The sequence below is a fragment of the Mesoplodon bidens genome (genome assembly GCF_964165515.1).
Source record: "Mesoplodon bidens genome assembly, chromosome: 2".
Lineage (NCBI taxonomy): Eukaryota > Metazoa > Chordata > Mammalia > Artiodactyla > Ziphiidae > Mesoplodon > Mesoplodon bidens.
In genome coordinates, this window is record NC_138177.1 from 80,847,458 (window position 1) to 80,863,773 (window position 16,316).

General features: G+C 40.6%; 1 protein-coding gene across 1 annotated transcript in view; it reads left to right on the forward strand.

Annotated features, from left to right (window-relative positions):
• TBX15 (T-box transcription factor 15) overlaps window positions 1-16,316 on the forward strand; it is a 102,847-nt gene that overhangs the window by 62,079 nt on the left and 24,452 nt on the right. Inside the window, exons 3-6 of the mRNA XM_081223629.1 lie at window positions 3,199-3,300; window positions 4,851-5,022; window positions 6,138-6,305; window positions 15,417-15,481. Coding sequence (XP_081079755.1) covers window positions 3,199-3,300; window positions 4,851-5,022; window positions 6,138-6,305; window positions 15,417-15,481 — 507 coding nt within the window. The remainder of the gene's footprint in view (window positions 1-3,198; window positions 3,301-4,850; window positions 5,023-6,137; window positions 6,306-15,416; window positions 15,482-16,316) is intronic.

Genomic DNA, 16,316 nt, shown 5'->3' on the forward strand with positions numbered 1-16,316 from the left:
CTGATATCATTCCTTTGCTCCCTGCACTTCAGTGAATTCAGTTTACCTGAGCACCTCCTTGACAATTCTCCTGTGACCTCATTTCATGATTTTCTGCAGTGTTTACTTTTCCATATCTCTGCCTTCACAAATTCACGCTGATACCTGAATATATCCAGAGATTCCCAGCACAGACATATAGTTTGTTCTTTAATCATATCCCTTTATTTAGGTTTAGAAACTACATTCATTGCTTCCATATTGGAGTGCCTCAGCTGTTGCTGTTGCTACCAGTAACTCTGCTCAAGTAATTCCAGAACCACTCAGAAACATGCAAAGAAGTCCTTATCTTCTGTGAATTTATTTCATTCCCTCCCCATCCCCCAAGTTGATTCTTTCCTTTTCACTTCATTTTTTCTTCCTCTGTAGTGTCTTTTTCACTTTTAACTCCAATTTCCATTTTCTTAGTTACTGTTAGTTATGTATGACTCTGTTCTTTTTCCCTCTCAGAAGATCTTAGTCACCACCTACTTCTTCTCACATTCCAAACTATAATTCCGTTGATTCAGAACTACTGTAGTCTACAGAGCCCTCAATCTTTGAATGCACCAACAAAACCTGCATGATCAGCACCATGGACAGAGGTGTCTGTAGGGATAAACGGGTTTGGAAGTCAAAAGAATTGGCCTAAATTTAGGCATAAACTTAAAACCAAACACATCTCATTTTATGAATATGAAAGATTAATTTTTCTCTAGGGTGTTATGACATTACCTGATATTCTGTGCTAAAATACTGACAAAAAGAAAAAGCAACTTTGGTCAGATTTTAAGAATTGTCATAGAATTTTAAAGCAAAAGGTCACCTTAAGGATTATTTAGTTCCTTTCCTCTGTTTTATAGATGGTGAGGTTAAATGGCTTATCCGGAGCCACACAGCTCATTCATTTTAGAACCTGAGTTCTGAAAAGAGACAGGTAGCTTCTCCACTCAAAGTCATATAAGTGTTCCAGACAAAACAGGTGTTGAATTTAAAAACATCTTAACCCCTTTTTTAAAAGTCATCAAGAAAATAAATTTATCTCTTTCAATGTAATGCAGCCTCTTTAGATGGCTGAGAGGAACCACATTTTCTTATCTCAGATAGCAAGGGAGAGGACTTTCCATCCCTGGCAAGATGTTCTCCAAATATTTATATATACAGGGCAATCATAAATCATTGTTATTAAGTCGGGAATTAATGATCTATATATACATGTATAGACCAAGGTTCCCAAATTTTTGGAAAGAGTTAATGTGAGTCAAAGTACCTCACCTATAGTGAAAGTTAGATTTAGTCATTATGAGCAACCCACCATCAAATTTCATTAGCCAACCATAAGACTAAAATATAAGGCTTTTGGGACTTCCCTGCTGGCACAGTGGTTAAGAATCCGCCTGCCAATGCAGGGGACACAGGTTCAATCCCGTGTCCGGGAAGATCCCACATGCGGCAGAGCAACTAAGCCCGTGCGCCACAACTACTGAGCCTGCGCTCTGGAGCCGGCGAGCCATAGCTACTGAGCCCACGTGCTGCAACTACTGAAGCCTGCGTGCCCTAGAGCCTGTGCTCTGCAACAGCAGCAAGAGAAGACACGGCAATGAGAAGCTCGCGAACCGCAAATGAGGCGTAACCCCCGCTCACGCCAACTAGAGAAAGCCTGCGCCCAGCGACAAAGACCCAATGCAGCCAAAAATAAATAAATAAATAAATACATTTAAAATAAAATAAAATATAAGGCTTTCTAATTAAGCTTGTGAGGGTAGAGAAAGAAAATCTAAAATGACATACCAATAGACGCTTCTGAAAAGTTATAAAGTGGGAAAGAATTGGTAATATATTATTCTTTGCAAATATTTAAGAATTAGCCATCATCCCTGTGCTTTCCCCCCAAATATGATTATAATGTCACCAACCTATTACCAAAGGATATTTCTTTTTGAGTTGTTTCTGTTGAGTAGTAGAGTGTGTGATTAGCACAGAAAGCCTGTCATGTAAACAACCAGTGCACACTTGCAAGATGGCTGTCTGGGGTCAGGGTATGGTCTATGGCCGTGAAATGGAGCAAAGCCAATTAGGCCATATGTGAATCAAGCCTGTGACCTTGACCTCATTAGCACCGTGCTCTGCCCAGCTCAACTAACTGGCCCCAGATGGTTAAGCTTAATGCAGCATTTTGTGTACAAGTACTCTAGAGCACATTCAGGGCAATCCAAATTTTTGAACCAAGCACTTCTTATGTCTGGTTCCTGAATTCATGACGTGCAAGAGAGCTTGATGTTTTTCTTCTTTCTTACGGTTAAAGAAGAATGGTGAATTTTGTTTTAGTCTCCTTGAAACTCGATACCTCTTTTGGGCTGCTCCCTCTCCTCCTCTTCAATTATGAGAGTAGTTGTAAAGTGTCATATCCTGACCTCGCTTGCTTTGGCAAGTTTAACAAGCCATTGTGGTAGAAACAAGGTATTGCCCAGAGGCCACTAGAATTCATTTGGTATTTGCTCCCTATTCTGTGGTGTCCTTCCTCTGACACACACGTTGACAGCCTGAGAACTTGCAGAAATTTTTCTACAGTTTTATGCATAAAAATAAAAAGACTTCGGTGGTCCTTCATTTGGGAACTGGTAGCACATTCCTTTTTCTCTTCTTTTCTTGAGATATTATTTTTAGAGTGGTCATTTTCAAACAGACGCAATCAGAAAATATTTCAAGATTACTATAATCAACTGTGACAAGCTACTTGGGGAATAAGAAGAATATAAGTTATTCAAGTATATTAAGTATAAGAGTATAAGTATATTTAAGAATGTTATAGTCTAATGGGAAATGTATATACACACATTCTATCTCTCTCTCTCTCTCTCTCCCTCTCTCTCGTCTATCCATCTATCTCACATTAAAATTAACTAATACTATAAAACAAGTTATGGTATGAGGTCTTTGAGTGTATGAATAATCAAACAGTTCAATTTAAGTTAAGAAGAGGTGCTATTTCAGCAATGTAAATCCTCAGCATATTTGATAGTGATAATTTCCAAAGTGAAAAAAAAACAGCCAACTTTGAGAATTAGAGGATATGGGACTTGTATGCTTAGCATTCCTATTAAGAGACTCATCAAGCTTTTACTCTTGCTACTTCTCCCCCTCTGACTGCTGAGCTTCCTACATTATTCCCATCCACAGGAGGATGTTTCCTGCCATGAGAGTGAAAATCACTGGCCTGGATCCACACCAGCAGTACTACATAGCAATGGACATTGTACCTGTGGACAATAAAAGATACAGGTAAGGATGACTCTGAGATGTGGAACTGTGGGCATCACCAGTATCCCAGGATGGGTCTATAAACTCATTAGATGAAGCATTTTAACAGTGTACTGTACAATGTACTGGAAAAGGAACAAGGATGGAGGACATGCCAATGGCCTGTGGAAGAACACCAGACAGGAAGTAGTCACTAGAGGTAGGAAGTCAGAACCAGTAATGGTTTGGTCTGGAATCCTCCTTACATCTCTCTAAAGAGTGGGATTGTATAATGTCTGCCAGAGCAGCAAAAATCAAATGGATCTTAAGTCTAAAACTAATTCACTTAACATTGAAAGTGATTAACATATTGAATTATTTGGTTTATGAAATACTAAGTGAGTTGAGATGACTTATTTTGGAAAATGGGAGGAGAAGTGGATTATTACAGTACCTTCAATCATACATCTGATGGATTATCCTGTGGATTATGGAGGGGAAGAATGGGAGAATTGGGTAAGACCTCAAGAAGAACACCTAGTTAAGGGGAATTATTGTTCATTAAAATAGGTTGTGAACAAGTTTGCTAAATAACTTTCCTTCAAAGCCATTAAAAGCCAACATAGTCTCCATGTGTCTTACACATAGTTCTTGTCTGAAACAAGTTGTGGCTTAATTGATCTCCTGAGCTCTCAGTCAAATCAGTGAGTCATGGCTCATTTTTAAGATATTTCAGAACTTGGCCCTGAGCCCATGAATTTGGAGGTGAGAGGTGAATAGAGAAGACCATTACTTGTATTTTAGAGGCAGAGCTGTCTAAGAAAGAAGTGGTCTTGATGTAGGACTTAGGACTCTTTTCTTTAAAAACATCCTCCATTTCAATGAAAATGGAGGTCTCTGCCTTAGTGCAGCCATTCCCAGAAACACCGCTAAGTCTTCCCAGTTAGTGGGAAGACTTTGATTAACCTAGTCTCATTTCCAGTGACTTTGTGGGAAAATAATGTGGAAGATGATGATGTTCAAAACTAGGTTTTCACTGAAATGCTTCTAAATTCAGACTCTTAGCTAGGAAATGGTTAACAAGTGAGAGGCTTGGAGGGTCTCTGCACATGGCTGTGTTTTATAGGACAATATGGAAGATGTTTTTAATAAGGAACCAAATCCTGAACAAGTGGCCAATGGATTATATGGTTTGCATTTGAAAGGTGAAAGGTTGCAGTAAAATACCTTTTCCATAGCTAAACACGTGGGTTCAGGATGCCTGTGTGCACACAGGGGTGCAAAGCAAGGAGAGGAAGAAGAAAGAAAACGGACTGTGAGAATGTTTTCCTTGTGAGAGCTGCAGCTTTGATCATTAACTACAACACTTCCCTGCCCTCCCCCACCCATCTTGTTTTCCATTTCCATCTCTATTTCATTTTCCCTGGTTATCCACCCTTCTCTCTTTCTCCTCTGTATTCTCTGTTTAATCCATCCTACTCCATTCTTCTCATCTCTTTGTGTCTCCTCCCTCCTGTCCCTAATTATATCCTGGGCCTCTATTCCCTCTCTGCATCTGTCTCTGAGTTCTGCTCTCTCCCTCTCTGTCTCAGATATGTGTATCACAGCTCCAAGTGGATGGTGGCTGGCAACGCTGATTCCCCTGTGCCTCCAAGAGTTTATATACACCCTGATTCTCTAGCTTCTGGAGATACTTGGATGAGACAGGTGGTCAGTTTCGACAAACTCAAGCTGACCAACAATGAATTGGATGATCAAGGACATGTGAGTCAAATAATCCCATCTTCCTCTTCCTCCCTCTTCCTGCTATTTTGCTCTAGAAATGACTAGCCCCAGGCTTTTTTCAAACAGGTAAAATAAGAATCTTTTTGAGATTCTCAAACTCATTTGAGATTTTGAGAATCTCAAATGAATCTTTGAGTTATTTTAAATAAGTAAGAATAAAGTTTTTTTTCCTTTTGTGAAATTACATTTATTACAAATCTAACATTCAGCAAACGTCTGCTGTAAGTCAGGTTGTGTTTATCAGACAGAGTTCTTGTGCTCCAGGAACTCAGGTCAAGTCAGGAGAATTCAGCGACAGAAACAGAGGACACATTTTAAAATGGTGAATAAGTCACAGTATTTAATAGAATAACTTACAGGGCAGTAAACTCAGGGAAACTGTTGTGGGGACAGTTCTGGCTGATTGGTCAAGAAATTTATGAATTTATAAGAGAAGGATAGGTTGTAAGGCTTGCCAGGTATAATTGGTGCAACTGATGTTATTAATTTATTTTTGGCAGTGAAACACATACTGAATTTTCACTGAATGCCGGGATCCATACTGGATGATATGGGGAGATGAAAGAAGCTAAAACCATGGCTCCTATCTTTAGGGAAATGATAATTTTCTAAGGAAGAGAGAAGACGCATATACCCTTAACTCTGACATGGCATAAGAGAATGTCCGTAAAATCAATAACAAAGTGCAAATAATAGCTTGTAGAATTTAAAGACAGATGAACTCGTGCTGAAAACCTGAAGCAGGAGGGAACAACTGTCACATAGCAGAGGTTCTGAGACCTTCTAGTGGAGTGATGTCTGCTGGTACTGGAACCGATTCATTCAGTATTTATCCAATTAAAGCAAACATATTGCACTCACCACCTATGATTGGGATATTTGCTACGTGGTTCCATGTGATGTGATGCTATGCGATCACTTAGTCCTTCCAGCCATGGGAAAGTACACTGATTTCCAGTTTCCCATACATCCCACCTCTAAACTGAGCTCTTCCTGTAACGCTTTTATCCTGTAATTTTGTTTGTATGAGAGCTGGAAAAGATGTAGGGACCTTAGAGACAACGCTGGAGTAATGTTTCCCCTTCTCATTTCAGATCATTCTTCACTCTATGCACAAATACCAGCCTCGGGTTCATGTGATTCGCAAGGATTTCAGCAGCGACCTTTCACCCACCAAAGCCGTCCCTGTTGGGGATGGAGTGAAAACATTCAACTTTCCTGAGACCGTGTTTACCACAGTCACGGCCTATCAGAACCAGCAGGTAAGAGGCTGCCTTGGAGAGTCTCCTGCTGCAGCTGCTTTTAAAGGAGTTTACTCATCCTTTTGTAAGAAGTGCTTAGTCCTTCTGCATGGCACTGAAATGCTGGAATGAGAGACACCAGGCTGGCGGCGCACACGCGGCACTGGTGATGACAAGGGGGTAATGCCTAGTAGCAGCTGTCAGAGTCTAGATTTAGATCAGAGGCAAGATCTTTGACCAGGAGGACCAAACCTCCTAAGTCATTTTCATGTCTCTCTGTACTTGCACCCATGTTTCATGATCTCTACTACATCCTGGCAAATGTTCCTCATCACTTGAAATTCCTGAGGTTTGATTCATTCCTTCCCTCTTATCCTCTCCGTGGAGCCGTCCATCAGGCTACATCAAAGTCATCAAGCCTCTCAAACTCTGTGTCAGACCCACTGCTTCCATGTACACTTTCAGACTAAACTGGCCTCCATGTGCTCACCAGCCACACCCTAAGATGTGTATGTTTTTATGTTAGTAATATATTCATTCATTCCATTAATATTTATTGAGAATTTACAATATTCTAAGCTTAGCAGATTAAGACATTTCTCCCTAAGAAAAGAAGAGTTTTAGTTGAGTGAAAGACACATAAATACATAATGATAATACAGTGGAATAACTTAACGACAGAGTTGTGGACATGGTTTTTTGTTTGTTTGTTTGTTTTGGTTTGGGGAATGAGGGAAGTTTTTGTGGAAGAACTGATGCTTTTTCTGACATTGAGATACATAAGCATTAGCCAGTGGGCTAATTAGCCAGTGAGTGGCTGAGGGGAAGAGAGAGGCCAAGTCTGGAATTACTGTGGGCATTTCTAAACAATGTTCTTTTTCTGAGGAGGGTGACTGGTTGGATTTACAAGTGATCTCACTTTATGCAGTTCTCTGAAAGTTGTATGTGAATCTCATTTTTGTAAGTTAGATTGTATTTCATATTTTGGTAAATTGTCTAATTCATAGGATTCTGCAGTGAATTCTTTTCTAAAACAGAGTTTTTGCTTGAAAATCTGCTTACTTTTATTTTGGGCCTGCTTGGAGCAAAATGGACGTATACTATAGTACTTAATACCTTTTCTAATGGATACTGTGCTCTGACAAAGAAAGCAATGAGGAAAAACATTCATTTACTAAATATTTATCAAGGGCTTAGTATGTAACAGGCAGGTGAAGGTGAGTTATACAATCTTTAGTTCATATACAGTAGAAAGAATTTTTCTATCTTTCATGGCACACCCTGATAAAATTCCTTAGATGCTTTTTACCTTCAGGGGAATTTGATACACAACAACCCTTTAGTCCAATAAATGTTAAGTGCTATATGGTTGTTGGGCTTTCTCAGCAGCTGTAAAGTGTTCCCAACTTTGGACTTTCCTTTTAGATGTCACATTTGATCTAAAGTAGAAGAAGAGCTTTAGTTTGCCATGGATGCTATTTTAAAATTATTAAGCTCTCTCTAACTCTTCAGATAGTAAAATTGCAGAGACCATGGAGAGTCCTTACAGAAAACTTTAATAATCAAGATTTCTTAAGCTCTGATGCTAGAAAAAGCAGCAATATAGACATGGCTTTTGAGCAACTGGAACTTTGGGATTAACTGTGTTACAGAAAAGGGGGAATATAAGTCTAAGTTCTTTGAAAAATTGTTTGGATTTTTTCCAAGACTACCCCAGCCGCCATTTTAATCATTACTTTCTCATGAAGACAGAGAGATGTGGCAGTAAATATGACTCTAGAACGTAGTTTGTAGAGCAAACCAGAACACTGGTGAATGACCATTTTACTGCCTCACTGAGATTGGTTCTAGAGGCTAACAAGGGTCAGTATAACCCAAGCTAAAACTAAAAACCTACAGCTCACTGTGAAGACCAAACATGGGTACCTGAAATCCCTTTCACTTCCTTTGCATTATTTCACAGTGTTCCTGCACCTGAGTACATTCTATTCATATAAATATTTTGTCTATATTTGGACTTGAGAGGGGCAGTGGTGGTTTGGTGGGGGTAGGATGCCATGACTAAGATCATGGGACTTGGTAGTAGACATATCTAGTTTGGTTTCTGACCTTTTCACTAGTGAATTGTGTGACCTTGAGCAAGTTTCTTAACCCCTTTCAACTTGTGTTTCCTGGTCTGAATATGTCCTGGCCTCATACAATTATAAGGACTAGACGAGGGAACCTGCATTAAGTCACTGACACAAACCTGGCATCAAATTGTCAGTAGTCAGCCTACATTGCTAAATACCTGCATCTGCACAGGCATGAAGGATAGTGGGGAATAGAGGCAATTTTAAAGAATACATTGCTCATTAAGGAGAAAGTAGATTCTTGGGAATTGGAGGAGGTACATGGGCTCTCGAAGGTATTATATTCAGTAGGTAACTACCTTGATCTCTCTGTTCTCATGTCACATTAGTGAATTCATGATGTGCTGACATTCAAAATAGATGAGTCATTCTCAATTCTGCCCATTTTAAAATCTAGATAACAGCTTTTGCCTGTTTAACAAGCCTCCAGTCCCTGGGTAAATCAAGTGTGATTGTTTAACATTCCCTTTGGCTGTGTAGATATGACTTAATATGATACAGTGCCTTCTAATAAAGCAAACTAACCTCAGGTCTCTCCCCCAGGAATCTTGAGGTCTGCATCCTGTAACTCAGATCCGTTACCTAACAATAATTTTCAGACTTGTCATGAAGATGCTGGGTAGTATAAACTGTTCTCCTTTGTGAGCTATATTCAGTGATTACTGTGTTTTTATTTCCTTCAACCTTCTAGATTGAGAACAAATAATATTTTAAAGCAAAGTTGTTTACTTCATTTTTTTTTTTTTTTTTTTTTGGCGATACGCGGGCCTCTCACTATTGTGGCCTCTCCCGTGGCGGGGCACAGGCTCCAGACGCGCAGGCTCAGCGGCCATGGCTCACGGGACCAGCCGCTCCGCGGCATGTGGGATCTTCCTGGACCGGAGCACGAACCCGTGTCCCCTGCATCAGCAGGCGGACTCTCAACCACTGTGCCACCAGGGAAGCCCTTCATTTTTTTTTTTTAAAGGGAAGGGTTAGGAAGCCTATGAGAAAGGAAAGAGAGAAGAGTCAGTGATCCTCATTGTTCTCAGGGACTTGTTTGAAGGAGCACAAGTCAGGAAGGACAATAGAGGGAACGGAACTGAAATGAACCATTGCCCAGCCTTCCTAAGAAAAGGCAGTGTCCTGTTCCACAGATAGCAATGGGTTAGGCATTTGGAGACCTGGGTTTTAGTCCTAAATTCTCCACTAGCTACCTGTGTCACTCTGAGCAAGCTATTTTGTCTTTCTGGGCTTCAGTTTGTTACTGAAATGTCATTTATTTTATGGAATAATGATGGCAGGAGATAATAGAGAACTGTTAATTCTCTTTATTTGATAGAATAAAAAATTGTAATGCCAATGTTGATCCTTCACATGTTGGAAGGGGAGGGGATTAGAATTGGCCTATGACATTTTGAAGCCCAGAAACCACTAATTAGGAGGAAGGACCCTTCCATTTCCATAATTCTAAGATATTTAGAGTCTATGCATAGTACTGACTACATGCTTGGAAAATGACTGAATAATTAGCCAGCATACCTCTACTACCAGTTTCCTTATGTATCCGTGGTTCTGCTTCCTTGGATATAAGTAGGAGTGAAGTGTGAAGAAAGAGTTTCTATTTTCATGAAACAGTTTATGCTTTTCTTTCCCCCTTTCCCATTCCTTCTCACCCTTGCTGACTGATGCATAGACTCCCAGGGCTGCTAGCATACTGAAGTTATTATTACTATTATTTGCTCTTGGAGTGCCAACTTGGCAGGCTTATCGCAGAGAGGAAAGTACACCATGCCCAGACTCTCATCATGGAGAACAAGGCGGTAGAAGTGGGAATAAAGGTGATTCTACACTTAATGCTTTTCCTTGGAAGAAGCTGACGCCAATATGTCCTCATGGAATTAGCAGGAAATTTCCATTGCAGAGTCTTTGTCCTCTCTAAGGGAAAAAGACTGCTGAATCTTGATTTTTTTTTTCCACACAGGAAACTAGATTTCAAAATGACACAGCCCTGTTCTCCTCAATTAATACAGTCTTATTTCTTGATGAGAATTGGCTGCATGAACTAGATAGGAGGTCTGAAACCACAGCCAGGGTTGTATAAGCAAACTCAATAGGATTTCTGAGCCACTCATTATATCCTGAACTATTGAGCCAGTTTTGCTCTAACTTTCCAATCAACTTAGTGCAGAATTTTTTTTTATGTTGGCTTAATTTTTTTTATCCTGATGGAACACTTTTCAAGCAATATGGTAAAAAAAAATAAGAATAAGAGAGTGTTAATAAGGGAAGTCCCTTTGAGCCTTAGTCCTGTAAAATTATACTGAGAATATTTAGGTTTCATTTTCTTTGTAGGTTGTGCTATTTATGTCTGCACTGTGCATGGTGAGGTATACCTCATTTATTAACTGCCTCTATGTTACTAGGCAAAATAGTGAGGGAAAATGATTAAAATGAATGGTGGCAAGCCAGTAATCACCCCCTATGTGCCATAGTCTTCAATAACTCAGACTACAAACATCAGTATAAGGTTATGGAAAGAAAAATGCTTCCACAACCTCTGTATTTTCCATGTTGCCTCATTATCATCAGACCAAGTTTGAGCATGACTGCTGTAGCATAGCTTTAGCTAAAATGGAAGTTACTAATAGACCTTGTTCTGACTGGAAAGACATTCAAGACTTTTGTCTGTAATGCCTACAGTGAAAGCAAATGGGATTGGGGGAGTTGTTTGACCTGTATTCTCTAAGGCTTGTGATGGCTTTGGGACTGGTGATTTCTGTTTCCCACATCCTCATTCATTCATTTACTCCCTCACTCCATGCATTCACTGACAAATATTCATTGAGCATGAATAGCATGTCATATTCGGTTCTGCTTCATAAAATGGTATATCAAATAGACAGGGTTCCTGGTTGTAGTCTAGGGGGAGAGACACATAGTAAATATGTAAACAACAAAATAAATGTATAATTACTAACTGGGTTAAGAGTAAAGATGGAATTAAAGAGGGTGTAGTTAAAGAGAGTGGCAGAAATATCCTATTTTGGAGGGATGGATCAAGGAAGACCCCTCTCAGGAGATAACATTTAGATTCAGACTTAGGATGAGGAGTCAGCTATATGAAGAGTACAGAAGAGAGCATTGCAGTCTGGAGGTAGAGTGCACGTGAGGAGTCTGAGCAGGAAAAGAGCTTGGCACATTCCAGCACTGAGAGCAGCTCAGGTTGCCTGGAGCCTGGGGACCAGAGTCAGGGGAGGGTGGGTGAGGATGGAGAGATGGGCAGGGGTCAGGTCATGCTGGCCCCACAAGGCCAGCAAGGAGTTTGGATTGAATTCCAAGCATAGTGGTAGGCACTGAAGGAATGACATCGTCCAGCTATGGTGTGTTAACCAAGATCGCTTTGGTTGCTGAATGAAGAGAAGAGATTGGACAGGGACAAGAGTGGAAGAAGGGAGATCAGTTTGAAGAGCATTTAGAGTAGTTTAGTCAAAATACGACACTGACCTGGTCTAAGGTGACGAGGTGGAGATCGACCGCCATATTTGAGCCTAGTTGATAAACGTAATTGAGGGGAGGGTTGAAAATTAACTATTCAAATGAGCCTCGCCTCCTGCTCCAGACGGTCTCTAGATGTACGGTGCATGGGCAGGGGTGGAGGCAGTGAGGTTTCTGAGCCTTCACTGTGGTTGCTTGTGGACCCCTGTGCTGTTCTTTGGGCCTCACTGGCCTCTGCTGGGGTGGGGTCAGGTCTGGGCTGGTCCTGGGGTTCCTTGCGTTGATTTGTTTTACTGGCAGGAGACTGCTGACCTTGTGCTTTTGTGTTCTTGCCTCAGTTGGACCTCCTGGGCCTCCCTGAATGACTCAGCCCCACCTCAGTTCTCATCCAGGGCCTCTGTTTGACTCCTGTCTGGACTGTAGCACCTCTATGTCAGGTTCACCCTGCCTTCCCTGTCATGGCATGTGAGGACCTCTGAGTCCCTGACCCACTGCCGAAGGGCCATGGAAGGCTTGGGGATCCTAACTCAGGTCTCTTCCTACAGCACTTATACTGGTACAGCCACCCCCATGTGTGTATGGAGGTGACCCTGCTAGTGTTCCTCTGAGTCTCCCCGCAACCGCCCTTGGATTTTGGTTTGAGTAGAAAGCTAAGGCACATGTAAGTCTAACTGATTGCTTCTCTTCTGTCTTTCTCCTCTCTTCTCATGTTCCACTGGAGTGGAAGGGGAGGATTTTTATTTCTTTTTCTACCTGATGAGAATTCAACCTTATGCAACATCCTTGTCTCCTGTAGGACAGCAAGCTCTCATTTGCATCCTTTTCTATACTGAGTCTACCACGAGTTTCTTGATATGGAAACCATGGGACTATTAGAAACTAAGGGTTATTGAGGTTGTGAATACATTGATTTATTCCTCCAAAATACTGTCATTGTTACCCTTGGTATTTGTAGATATAGCCTAAGTTGTCAGCACAAGCATTAACTGGGATCATAATTTGGTTTGGATAGCTAGGATTGCTCTCTTCTACCTATAAAGTATCTAAATGTCTGCAGGGTAGTAAAAGCTTTTCATGATGTGGCCTCAGGCCAGCATCTCAGCTTTCTTTCTCACTGCTTCTCTTCCTGTACCCTGTGCTCTGGTCAAATTGGAATCTTCAGTGTTTCTCAAACATGCTTCATTCCTTTCCACTTCAATTCTATGGCTTACATAGGACCTTTCTTCTGAAATACTTCCCTTGTTCCTTTCTCCCCTTTTTGCAGTTTTCATTAAAATCCTATGCATCCTTCCCAGCTTGGTTCACGTGCTTCCTCTAAAGTGAAACCCCACAGCCTTTCAGCTCGGAGCAATTACTGCTTCCTTTAAGCTCTTGGGGCCCTTTACCTTTATTTCAAACCTTATCACTTTCTGTTTTACATTGTAATTATTAATATGTATGTCTTTTTTTCTCCTCATTTATCAGCTTCTTGGGGGGGATGATACACAGCTGTATACTGACTGTCTGCCATGCTGTCACCTGTGCTACCTGTCACATTGCTTTGCACACAAAAGGCACTTGATAATAAATGAATAATGAGTAGCACAATCACACTCTTCATAAAGCGGCCCAAATCCCACAATAAAAGCTTTGAAACAAGTATAGAGGTGTTGTGTTTCCTAACATTTGGTGTCATTTGTCTACTAAATCTCCATGCAGACTTCTTGGCCTGAGATACAGGGAGCTGTGGGGAACTGGTTTTCAACCATTTCTCCCAGGACCATGAAATAGAAGGTCGTTATATTTACAGGGGTCTGTGCCCCCAAAACATAGCAGCACAATCATATATCAGAAACCCCTATCATAAATGAGTCAGACAGGATAAGCCAACTTGAAGGAGAAAATAAAATATTATAACCCCAACTTGAAAAGAAAATATAGTGTGTGGTTTATTGCTGTGGATTATGGAAGAAGAAAGAACTGATTTTAAGTCAACAACAGAAAAGCAGTGACAATCTTTAAACTCAATGCAATATTCACAAGGCAGACACTAGACTTTAGAAAGCCAAAGTTTCAGGCTCCTGCTCTGGCCTATAAAATAGATGTAAAATTGCTTTTGCTTCATTATGAGTGCTACATTATTAGTGTGCCACTCTAGAGGCAAAGGACGTTTAGGGGGGAAAAAAACTTTGGTACTTTCAAGTCAGAGTCTGTCAGAATCTCACATTGCGTTTTAAAGACCTTTAGAATGTGGCTTTGGGAAATTCCACTCTGACGAAGTGAGACAGAAGAGGGACTTGGAAAGATTTGCAACACAAGAAACAACTTCAGCCGTCCTAGTGATAAATTCTATGGTGATCAGAAATGGGAAGATGGTCTTAAAAATGAGATCCCCTTCTTTCCAGAATTACCTTCTATTGAGAGTGCCTTTCCTCCTTTCCTGAGCTCCTTAACCCACACCTCTAAGTCTCTATGGCTTGAATACAGCGAGTCATTAACATCAGGTTCAGACAGGAGGTATCCAAATGCCTCCCATGACAAAGGCTAAAGGCGGAAACACAAGAGCGCAGATGGAATTCGTTGGTCAGGCCATTCTAGTCTGGAGGCCAGAGGGTAATATATACGGTTGCAGAGTGGGAGGGGACTAAGATAGGATGCAGTAGAAAGGGACTCTTGCATTGAGCGGAGGTCGAACCAGATGTCTACTAAGGACCCATCCAACCCACGTCACACAACTGTTTGCATTGGATTTGCTCACCCTTATGAAGCTGCTTCTTTGTTTCTTCTGATTGGCTTGTGGGACTTGGAGACTGGGTGAGTTGCACTGTGTCCTGCCCCATCCCATCCCACATTTGTAGATTTTTCTTTGGATGCAACCTTGACAAAAGTCCAGCTCCTTTTTTGTGTCTTTACACGACCATTTTAGGTCATCAAATGAACAACCCCTAGCGGCAAGAAAGGCACAACTTAAGTGAAATGGGAAATGCAGTCAACTATTTGGTTCTTTCAGGATGAGGCAGGTTGTCTGGTGACCTGATTGCTCCTGATTGGATTGAGTGAACCCATTCATTCGTTTGGTGACCTGATTGCACCTGATTGGATTGACTGAACCCATTCATTCGTTCTTCACTCACTTGCTCACTCATTCATTTACTCATTCATTCAACAAGCATGTTTCAACTGTCTCCTGTGTGTCATGCACTATTGATCTGACCACTGTCCAATTTTCCATTTTGATACCTTTGTTTGTCTGGGCAAGTGATTTATCACCATTTTGGGGCAAGGATGGTGAGCAGAAGAGAGCTTACAGAGTCGCATACTGGGAAAACCTTGGTTTTTAGGGAGACGTGGGTCAGATGGGTCAGACTTCTGTGTGCCAGGACCAAGTCCTGTATCAACTTCAATATAAATCTCAAACTAAGAGGAAACTAAATAAAAACAGCAGTTGTTGTTAACAGAGTGATTTTTGTTAACGTTCTAGGAGCAACCAAAAAAGAAGTCAGTTAATATAAATACAATTCATGATTTTTTTGTTTGTTTCCAGATCACCAGATTAAAAATTGACAGAAACCCTTTTGCTAAAGGATTCAGAGATTCTGGAAGAAACAGGTGAGCAAACTGGGCAAAAGACTCACTGACCTTTCTTTTCTATATGACATTCTTTTCCCCAAGCCCCATTGGTGGCTTCTGGCTCTGGCTTTTTGGAGAACATTTGCATGCTAGGCAACTGTGCTGCCGCAGGCAAAGAGAAATGGATAGTTGATCCAAGAATCAAAAAGCTGTCCCCCAAAGGTTGAACTATCCAAATTCTTTGTTAACACACTGTAAATCATCAGATTGAATCCCTCATGGTGTTTTTCTCCTCACGTCATACTTAGTAATTTAGTCACTTAAAACAAATTTGACAGTGATTTATTGTCATTAAAAGATTGCAACTTTTTCTGATAAGTGTCTATAGGTGGCTACAACAACTATAGTAATATCTCCTTTATTTTTCATTATCAGGAAAAAAGGAATTGTGGACAAATAATTTTTCAGAAAAGTATTCCCTATAAGAGCTAAAACTTTGTTTAAAAATTGACCCTTTTTCTCCTAGGAAATATTTCCAAACTCTACTAGATGTTTTCTGCTTTAGTAAAGAGAGTCTATAGAACACTCTTTCTTGATGACCCAGCATCATCATTATGATTAGGTTGTTATACTGTGGAGCTCTTAGGAATTGGTGACGTTTGTAGGACTATTTGCTCCTGTTGTGAATAGCCTTAGGGACTGTGGTATTTTTCTGGTTAACTCTGCTTCTGTCTAAATCCCTCCTGTCTCATTCTTCATATATAAAATTAAAATCTGTTATTCACAGAGAGTTAGGAGAGAGCTGAAATTGGCAGGGAAAGCAGATACATCAAAGATTGTTCAATCAGAAAATTTCATTTTATATAAACTGTAC